This window comes from Mizuhopecten yessoensis, unplaced genomic scaffold, assembly GCF_002113885.1.
Source record: "Mizuhopecten yessoensis strain PY_sf001 unplaced genomic scaffold, ASM211388v2 scaffold1311, whole genome shotgun sequence".
Classification (NCBI taxonomy): Eukaryota; Metazoa; Mollusca; class Bivalvia; order Pectinida; family Pectinidae; genus Mizuhopecten; species Mizuhopecten yessoensis.
The window spans coordinates 185,290-196,732 of record NW_018403983.1 but is presented as its reverse complement, the minus strand read 5'-3'; the positions used below and the strand labels follow the sequence as shown (position 1 = coordinate 196,732).

Genomic DNA, 11,443 nt, shown 5'->3' with positions numbered 1-11,443 from the left:
TCACCATCTATCAAAACGTAAAGAGAAGTGTCATCAGCAAAGAGTTTGACATGGGATTGGAGTTCATCTTCTAGGTCATTAATACATATTATAAATAAATAAGGCCCGAGAACCGAGCCTTGGGGTACTCCAGCTTTTAATGTTTGTAAATTTGACTTGTAGCCATCTACTAATACCCTTTGTTGTCTATCAGTAAGATAGCAATGAATCCAGTTCAAAATGTCGTCACAAATTCCATATTTCTTCAATTTGTAAATCAATCCACTGTGTCAAACCCTGTCAAAAGCTTTGCTGATGTCACAAAATACTATCCTTGCCTCTTTTCCTTGATCAAGTTGTTTTGAAGCTTCATCATATAAATGTATTAATTGGTTAACTGTGGAGTCATTGGGAAGGAAGCCAGACTGATTCTTTGATGTAACATTATTCTCAGATAGAAAATTAAAGAGATGTTTAAAAACTATTTTTTCAAGAAGTTTACTAAATAATGATGTGACAGAGATTGGTCTATAGTTACTGGGGTTACCTCTTCCTCCCTTGCCCTTATATATTGGGGTAATATTAGCACACTTCCAAATATTAGGTATGCAACCAGTGGATATGGATTTGTTAAAAATTTACAGTTAGGGCTTCACAAGAGAGTCAGCAATACCTTTAATAAAATAAGGGGGAAGTGCATCTGGATCAGCAGGTTTTTTTACATTAATAAGTTGGAGCTGATCATGAACATCCTGTTCAGTGATAATAATGGAAGATATCTTTTCTTGTGAGATAGGACAATTAGGAGGAATGTCAAGGTCAGTTTTGCCAGTAGTAGAGACAGAGTTGAAGTATGAGTTAAAAGATTCTGCTTTATCCACAGGATGTGATTTAAGTTCACCATTTATTACAAGAGGAGCATCATTGTTTGATTTATTGTTAATGTTCATAATAGACTTTGCAACCCGCCACCACTTACCTGGAGGAATAGATTTGTCAATAAGGGAATTTTGGAGTTTAAGTAGATATTTTTGCTTAGCTTCTCTTACAAGGTCAATAACTGTGTTTCGCATATCTCTAAATTTTTGCCAGGCTGCAGTAGTATTAGTATGTTTGGCCCTGGTATGTTGACGATTTCGTTTCCTAATGTGTAATCTAATATCATTGTTCATCCAGACTTTATCATTTGGACGAATAGTGACAACTTTATGTGGTACATATTTTTCAATACAATTATGAATTTCACTGGAAATAAAATTATTCATAGTCTCTATATCAACATTTTCATTCAAACATGCATCCCAATCAATATTAGATAAATAGATGTTAGCATTAACAAAGTCAGTATCACTAAAGTACATAATTGTCTTTTTATATGCAGATTTCTTATGAGTTTTGAAAGATATATTGCAACTAATTGGACTTTGGTCACTACAAATTGGAGTTTGGGCAGAGGGATTTTTTTTACTATATCAGTTTTGTTAGTCATAATAATATCGAGAGATGTAGAAGAGGTAGGAGTAGTTTTTGTAGGTTCGTGAATAATATTAGTAATGCCAAACTTAGTCATAATCCGAAAGATGTGAGAATTTGGTTGTACGTTTAGCATATCCTGATTGATGTCTCCAATAAGTATATAATCTTTGCCAAGTTCAGTGATATTGTCCAAGACATCATCAAGTTTACTCCAATAATCCACAACAGAGTTTGGGAGTCTATAGATGCAACCTAACAGTAATTTTTTATGACTAAGGGTAATTTCAATCCAAATGATTTTTAAATCTGCTTTCTCTAATTCTAGTCTCCTTTTATATATAATGTTGTCATTGGTATAAATAAGAACTCCTCCACCTCTTCTATCAGGTCTGTCTTTACGGAAAATATGAGGGTGATCAGATAAAGAAATAGCATCGTCAGGGATAGAGTCATTGAGATGAGTTTCCGTAAGGCAGATGATGTCATGATCAGCCAGTTCAGTCTCAAGGATATCAGTTTTATTTCTAAGTGAGCATATATTCAAATGTGCAATTGATATGTCATCAAGGAGTGAGTAATTTCCCATATTACCTGGAGGACCGGGATTGGTATGGATATCCATACACAGTAAAATAAGTTTAATTTTGATGATAAGCATAAATATTATATCAAAAATGTTCTCTCCATGTGAACTGTGTAGATATGAAAAAATCAATTTCATTTTGGTAAGTGATATACACAGATATATGAATTATATTCTGACAAATCAGCATTTTACAACACTTTAACAGTCAGCTCTAAAATAAAAATGAAATTTAAGAATTACAACGTTTACATTTCGATCTTATTTAAACCGTCCTTTTTCATTTTTTATTATTTTTTTCACTTTAACAGTTCATCTAATTAATGTTCAAATTATTTAACAGTGCTTGACTATACAACATAAAACAGAAGGTTGTCCCCTACATTAACAGACTTTTGTATTAACGAAGCTTTGTAACATTTGATTTTGAAAACGTTTTATCAATTGTAAAGCTGTGCCCACGTGTAGATGAACCTTCCCTGGTTTTAAAGATGTCGGATACTTCACAGTCGTATTTCCAGAACATTGTTTTGCGGACCTCTATCATGTCGCCTCCCGAGCTCCTTTATAATATTGTTGTTAGTTTTCGCTTTTGTTTTATATAACCGCTCCATAAAGGATGTCTTTTAGGCTAAACATTTGCTTTGTTTCTCAATGTTTCAATGTTTTTGTAGTAAACTGAAATAAGTTACAGTTCAGTTAGTACTACTCATTAGGTCAATAGTGTGTCCTACGTACGTAAACCTGTGCACCAGTGTATTACGTCACATCTTCATGTGTAGAAGAATAGTTTTGACTGTGACCTTTGAAGATCTACTGTTTGTCTGTGGGTTTTTTTCGAGATAACACACTAGACATGATTTGTGCGTTCAATATGTAGTCTAACTGAGGATGTGTACAGCAACCCTAAAACTCTCCTGGAGCATACAGTATACATAGTCAATCATGGTGGAATTCACTTTATTAACTTTACCGTAAAATGTTAGCCGCTTTTTGCCGACTCGGCAAGGGAGTATTTCTCTTTAGCTCATTCTGTATAGCGTAAGACTAGTAAAACAGAGGTCCGGGGTTAGACTCCCATCGGAAGCATTAGAAAATATTGGACTCCGTTACGTTGGCGCCCACGTAGGAACTCGGGTAATAATGACAAATATACTCAGGGATACTTTCACAAGAATCGCTTTAAATACTGAAAGATTCGGAAGGAGAGCATGTCACACTGGTAAAATTACTAGCTGCTTCCTACCGACTCGGCTTGTTAGAATTTCTCTTTCGAAATTTGGTAGAGCGTGGAGCATGATATTAGTATACCAGAGGTACCGGGTTCGACGCTCAGCGGAGACATTGCCTCTGTTACATACTAGTCATCGACTAAAATAAAATCTGCAGTCTATAGTGACACCAAAATCTCTTTCGACGTTCACAAATTATATTGCTTCTATATTTTCATTAAAGGTGAAGTTGATCAATAATGAAGTCTCGAACACGCATCGATTTGCATTTATCAGGGTATAAACACTAAATCTACAAATGTGTTAGGGAGAGCAAAGGATTTAGATACTTTCACTGGGAATCAAACCAGCGATCCAATACTTCCTACTCCGACGCTCTACCACTGAGCCTGTTGACGCTATGTACAATGTACATCCTGTGTACACATATAAGATCCAAAACAAAAATGTACCAGAAAATTGGGCCGGCTTCGAACACTGAACAGACGTACTAGAAAAAAATGAAACTAGGTTACCGAAACTGGTGATCATGTGTAGCTAAATTAATCTACGTACATTAATATCTTATATTTATTCATAAGTCATTACTTACGTTTTTGCTGTGACGGACGCAACTTTCTTTATATCTGGAATTAATATATTCTCCATACTTATCAATGATTCGCTGAGACCTTCGTAATAGATTGTCGAGCGTGAGTCGAAATTGCAGCTTTCTCTTTGCCGTAACTAAGAGGAAACAATTGGTGACGTCATAATAAACATTACGTCACAAACAGAATGATGCGATATATGGGCGCCATCTATGAGTAGCAGTGAATACTTTTCACTCAATTATCTCCCTTATTGTTCCATTGATATTTTTAATTGATTATATATTGCCCTAGTAACAATATCGATACGAAGACATGTCTAGATTTTCGGAGAGCTTTTTTTGACAGATTAAACTGAATCTTTGATTAAACATATCAATGATTAAAGCTACATTGATAACAAAAATGAAGACTTAGAAAAAGGAAAAAGGAGGCAGTAATGTAGCGGAATTGAACTGGGTCGATCGCCGGCGACCACCAGGTTAAATGTAATTCAACTACATGTAGTTAGAGCGACCGTCATAGGTCCCGAGTTCAAATGCCGATGATATGGTGGTGCTTGTTGATTGATTGATTTTACGTCCGCTTCACTACCGAATAGTTCGAGTATCCATCAGACGAAGATAATACGGGAAAATGAGTAGAATGGATAAAGTATGGAGTGAAGGAAAAGAAAAGGGAGACGGGGGAAAGAGGTGGTGCGTGTCTGCTTGTTCACGGACACGGTAACATGGCTGTTGCTCTACTATAGAGGAGGTGGTATCGGTCAGCATCCAAGTATCCAATGGTCAGGATTCTAACCAAACCAAGCAGAATCTTCAAAAGAAGGGTACAACACACGCGCACACAGAACCTGAGACAGGGCTTGGTCACAGATATATGACAAGATGAAGGAAATACAATGCGGCAAACCAGGATTCGAATCCGGAACCTCCAAACTCTAGCCATGAATTCTTATCCGGATGCAGAGATAGCCTGATTTTAACAGAACATCAATTGTTCAATGCCTGTTTACAAAAATAAAATCGATAGAACAATCTTTTCATCCAAAATATACGCTATATTTCAGGTGTCCTTTTATAGTTTAGTCTAAAATTTCGACTTCAATGTCAACATTTTAGTGGTCAGGAGCTAGAGGCCCGGACAGGGAAAGAACCATTATCAAAATTGTGTTCTTTTGTAATGTAAAAGGATGGAACTAGTGAAGAATACGTGTACGCCGGGGCTCGAACCTGCGATTCCAGACTTTCTAGTCGGACGTACTACCGCTGAGCTAAAGAGAAATTCCCTCTAACTGAGGCTAGTAATACTAGGATATTATTAATTCATGTCCTATCAAAAGCTATGGTCAGTTAAGGACATGTTTCAATGTGTTGAATGCATGCGTGCATGGGTACACGATGTATGCGTGCATGGGTACACGATGTATGCGTGCATGGGTACACGATGTATGCGTGCATGGGTACACGATGCATGCGTGCTGTAGGCGCTCTAATGCTGAGCTAAGATAAATTTTCTCTAGCCGACGCTAGTATGGCGACTATGTAAAAAGTATAAATACGCTTCTCACCAAGAACTGCTCATACATGTACAAGACAAGTACATTTACATGTATATTGATATAGAAATTAACATATTAATGTGCAGGAGTTAGAGACCCTGATAGGACAAGATACAAGAGTTTTTATTTAGAGTCGTATATGTTGAAATCGAAACATTAGCTCTGTAGCGCTATTATTACGACAAACAAAGGTATAAAAACAGGATATATAAGACAACATGCAGAATATGGAAAAGTTCCATTATAAAGACTGTGTTCTTTGTAATGTAAAAGGAAGAAATTGTGAACAATATACATTGTATATTTGCCGGGACTCGAACCCGTGGTCCCTGACTTTCTAGTCGGACACTCTACCGCTGAACTAAAGATAAAACCCTCTAACCGATGCTAGTGACCACTGAGCTAAAGATAAAACCCCTCTAACCGATGCTAGTGTTACCACTGAGCTAAAGATAAAACCCCTCTAACCGATGCTAGTGACCACTGAGCTAAAGATAAAACCTCACTAACCGATGCTAGTGACCACTGAGCTAAATATTAAACCCCTCTAACCGATGCTAGTGACCACTGAGCTAAAGATAAAACCCCTCTAACCGATGCTAGTGACCACTGAGCTAAAGATAAAACCCCTCTAACCGATGCTAGTGACCACTGAGCTAAAGATAAAACCCCTCTAACCGATGCTAGTGACCACTGAGCTAAAGATAAAACCCCTCTAACCGATGCTAGTGACCACTGAGCTAAAGATAAAACCCCACTAACCGATGCTAGTGACCACTGAGCTAAAGATAAAACCCCTCTAACCGATGCTAGTGACCACTGAGCTAAAGATAAAACCCCTCTAACCGATGCTAGTGACCACTGAGCTAAAGATAAAACCCCACTAACCGATGCTAGTGACCACTGAGCTAAAGATAAAACCCCTCTAACCGATGCTAGTGACCACTGAGCTAAAGATAAAACCCCTCTAACCGATGCTAGTGACCACTGAGCTAAAGATAAAACCCCTCTAACCGATGCTAGTGACCACTGAGCTAAAGATAAAACCCCACTAACCGATGCTAGTGACCACTGAGCTAAAGATAAAACCCCTCTAACCGATGCTAGTGACCACTGAGCTAAAGATAAAACCCCACTAACCGATGCTAGTGACCACTGAGCTAAAGATAAAACCCCTCTAACCGATGCTAGTGACCACTGAGCTAAAGATAAAACCCCTCTAACCGATGCTAGTGACCACTGAGCTAAAGATAAAACCCCTCTAACCGATGCTAGTGATGCGACATGAACACTATGTGCAACGTATATCCGTTATAGTAATATGTGTAATACAGTGTAGCGAGCACACCAGTGTGGTAAATATCCGTAAATGGCTTGTCACGGGAAATACATGGTCAATGATCGAACGCTGACCACCAAAAGCTACTTATAAAGACAGGTTGTACATGTATGTTTCGGTCAACGGCTGTTAAATCTGTCAAATAACATTATAGTAAACCTAGCTTAGTGTTTAAAACGTTACTTACGTTTTTGCAGTGACGCGCGCAATCTTCTCAATATCTGGGATTAATATATTCTCCATAGTTATCAAAATGTTATCAAATTTTGCTAGTAAATAATAAAAGTGTGTTAAGTTTCACGCTACGCTATTCCGTAACTAAGACGCAATAGCGAGTGACGTAATAAATAGCATGACGTCACAATACAATAAAATATTTGGGGCGCCCTCTGTAGACAGCATCCTTCATATACTAGTTGCCAGATTTTCTATGTATTGGATTAAAACACCACGGGACACAATTTGTATTGCAATGTAATAGAAAAATGATGCAATGCGTCACTCAATATACAAGATTTTTTTTATTTAACGTCGCATATTCAAAACAATACACATTAGCACTAATACTGTATAGTGCTATTCTTACGACACGATATTCGTCCATTTTGATTTTAAAATCTAGCAAGTTGCTATTTGACTTAACATACGTTTTATTCATCTTGACAAATATTCCTATTGTTTTGGAAGGAAATTATCATAATCGTAGAACCTGGTGCATAATACAGAATGGACGAAAATATTGACTTGTGCAAGTCTACCGATGACTCATGGCTCTATAAATCAATCGATTTAATTCGATATTATTTACATTTTATTACGTTTTATCATTTATTTTACATGTGTATATGACTAGAGGAGTTCTCTTACGTTACCAGAACGCAATCACGATTGAAATTCGAGCATTAAGGTCTTCCACCCTTTTGTAATACATGTACACATGTTTTTCTTGTCTTATTTTCGTGTCGTCATTTCCGTATTGCATTTCGGGCATTTCAATACCGTACTGTAAATTATAGTAACACCTGGTAAACAGTAGTACACGTGCGTGACCATGATATGTCAACACCCGATATCTAGACTTCACTGGGAAATGTGTAGTCACAAGTATATCGTAACACTGACTCGCAAAAAGACACCGACATTGGACCAGACAACTTAAAGAAGGTCATATATGAAGTGCATGGAATGCAAACTGATGCATTTTGTGTCCCGACCTCACCCGTGCATATAATGTGCTTACACCAGTTCACAAGCTCGAGGTCGCTACGATATTCTCGAGGTCGTTACGATATTCTCGAGGTCGTTACGGTATTCTCGAGGTCGTTAGGATATTCTCGAGGTCGTTACGGTATTCTCGAGGTCGTTACGATATTCGCTATCGAGCGTGTTACGTTCTATCGAGTAAATTGTTTTTATAAATGCAGAATACTGACGCTGTCAAAACTGTGTTTTGTTAAAATATTAAGATCCCTAAAAAATACAGGTTTGGGTGCACATGAGAAAGGCATACCATGTGATAACCTATGCATAGTTACATATCTACCTGAGATGTAAATATACCATGCGCTAGCGGGCTGACGAATGATGTCCAAAGTGTACATGATTGAGAGTAATTTGGTTCCATAATAGAACAATAAATTGACACTTTTGATATAATAATTTGTTCCATCATTTAAAAGAGATAACTGTCATTTTGTATTTTTTATCCCTCTGCAAAAAGTTCCGATTTTTTTCAAGGAAGACAACTCTCACCATGATCAAAGTGAGTGTAAAATGTAAAATAAATAGATAATAAAGCCATTGTGTATATCTTGTTCAATTTCCAATAGTTTTTTTGTAAACTGTGTGTCCTGTTTGCTTTTAGATAGTAGATAATCACTTTTATCCATATAATTTCAATAAAAACACTTTGTTTAACGTGTTTTATATATGTTGTTATAAAAAGAATATGTGTAGGGTTAATTAACAACGTCTCTTTTCATTTTTTATTGCTGTTAATGTTCCGAACAATGCCAAACATAACAAGAAAATGCAGCAAAGCTGCTGGACACCAAACCATTTTATGAAAATGACTTACTGACAGTCCACCAACCACGAGGGAACGGATCCTGAATACTTTAATCTATTTAATTATAATCATATAAATTGTAAATGGCATTAATTGTGTTGTTCAGAATATTCAGTTCACGCTCAATATCTAGTTGTAACCGCACGTTTTGGGCCAAATGTCAATGATTTGGTAATAATGTCATCTTCTAAGAGAGAGAGAGAGAAGCCGGGGACATAAGACGATTTACATAAACTATCATTTACACCTTTTGTCAAAATTGCAGCAATTTTTGCATATATAATTCTTTTGACAATGTCCCTATTTGACTATTTTGGATAAAATATCAACCATTTTCTAGGATAAAGGGTCAATCGTAGCCCCCCTCCCCCCGTCCCTTTAAATAATAGTTATTAATTCTCGAGACTGCAACGAAGACATATTTTGACAACGCTGGTTTTTTGGTTGTTACCTTTTCAGGCGCTAACTACTAGCCAAATGCCACCTGGCTAATATCTCCCCATGTGTGTATGACTGCGTGTGTGCTGGAAATGTATACGTAATGTGGTGTGTTTGTAGCGGGACCGTGCTTCATACGGTATCATTTATAGTGCCACCTCGCTTGAATGCTACAGCACAAATACCGCAACATTCTCCCCAGACCAATTTATACTCCACCTGGGTTGTTGGAGTTGTATAGGCAGGAGAAAAACACTTGCTCTGCATATCCATGCATACGACAACTTCTGGGATCGAACCCCGGCCGCATGGAAGGCCGTTGTGTTAACTTTGACCACTCGACCATATTAGCATATGACATATTGTTCAGAACGACTTTAACAAAAAGGGACCGAAGTTGCCCCTGTCCCAATATGGGGACATATATTTTGAAATAAAAGTCCTCAGCAGGCAGGGGTTTAGGGGGATAAGGTATCCTGGTTTAAGTTAAGTTATGTTAACCCCACCCCGTACGAAGAAAACATAATAGTACACCCATTGAATAATGACAGGACTGGATCTTCACTCTACTGACAAAATGTAACTGTTAAGTTATGTAGGAAACAGTAATTTCATGTGTATGTGTGCCAGCTGTTTGGGTCTCGCCTATTTCATATTACAAGTGAAATAAATATAGCGTATTGAACGGGAAAACCATGAAATTTTCTATTTCTTACATTTCTTTCACGTTTCGCTGCGCAAATATTGCTACATCAGAAAAGCGCGGGAATATATAACGTAGTTTTTGACGCCAAATTATAATGACGTCATGCTTGACAACAATACAAAGCGCCACTTTGAATGGGTTTTCACTGCAATTTTGCCGTTTGCTAGTATATCTGGTAAGGTTTTCCAGACAAAAATGATATTAATTGTGTACTTATGTAAAAACAACAATGTATGCTGCAAAGGTAAACAGCTCAACCCCTTATACTGCCGTCACTTCATCTAAACTTGAAACTGAAAATCTACGCAGAAATATAATGTACCGTTCAGATTGGACAATACTTACAGAGTGAAGTTTTTACTTGTGAAGATATAATGTTTCGTTTATCTTCACTGCATTAAATATATGTTTTTATTAAATAGAGAATTCATTATATTTTACAAGTAAACTGCAATCAATACCGATACGGTAGGGTTTACCAACATATTTTTGTAGACAGTATGCGGCCTTAATTTCCCAGAAGGCTTTCACGCATGGGGAAGCACCGGAAGTGGACAAAGTGTTTACAGATCAAACCCCGGCGGCGCTTTGCGCCGCTTGGGGGTTTGAAAAAAATGGCAAATATTAAAATTGACGAAAATCCTTGCTTTGATATTCATAACACCACCTCTGCATAGTTGCATAACTATTATGTGAAAGTTTCAACGAATTCTGCTGGTTAATTGGGAAAGGGTGGAGCCTTCTTAATACGTTCTGCTTAACAAGATTATTGAAATTATGGCTTTTTCATTGTTTTCTGTGTGGAAATAGAAGAAAAATCGGAACAAATGCACTTTTAATTGTATGAAAAATGATTTTTTGTAAAGGGCGCGTTCTATTCCGTTCGCAAGAAGACACATCATCTGAATCAATACGAACGCGCCTTCATGATATAAAATAATTATAGAAAAAAAAATCAAAAATTAAAAATCGTGTCAATTCACACATGTCCTCTCCGTTGATCAATAATAAAGAAACATCACCGCACAAACAAAAATAAAACATTCGTGACGGGGGGTGTTTATCATACAGAGTGTTAATTGTGTTTAAGATATTAGAAATGAAAGAGACATCTGACTGAGACACGAGCTGTCCATGTATTTATGATGGAATATCAGGGCAAACACCGTGGTATAATTATAGAACCAACTTTGTATTGGTAGGATATGAGTATTAGGTGGTAAAATCGTGGGTGAAATCACGTTGTTTAAAGATTCATACTGCGGTTTTTACAAAATCGTGTGTGAAATCACGTTGTTTAAAGATTCATACTGCGGTATTTACAATATCGTGTGAGAAATCTGGTTGTTTAAAGATTCATACTGCGTTATTTACAATATCGTGTGTGAAATCACGTTGTTTAAAGATTTATACTGCGGTATTTACAATATCGTGTGTGAAATCACGTTGTTTAAAGATTCATACTCCGGTA

The 11,443-nt window shown here is 37.0% G+C and overlaps 1 protein-coding gene across 2 annotated transcripts in view; it reads right to left on the bottom strand.

The window, feature by feature from the left end:
- Positions 1-7,054, bottom strand: part of LOC110458934 — a 27,610-nt gene extending 20,556 nt beyond the window's left edge. The window contains exon 1 of one of the 2 annotated variants that reach the window (XM_021510922.1): positions 6,948-7,054. In XM_021510922.1, the coding sequence (XP_021366597.1) occupies positions 6,948-7,003 (56 nt within the window). In that variant the 5' untranslated portion in view covers positions 7,004-7,054. Of the gene's footprint in view, positions 1-3,862; positions 3,979-6,947 lie in introns of those variants that run through there. The other variant, XM_021510930.1, reaches the window with a different exon arrangement.
- Positions 7,055-11,443: the final 4,389 nt, after the last annotated feature.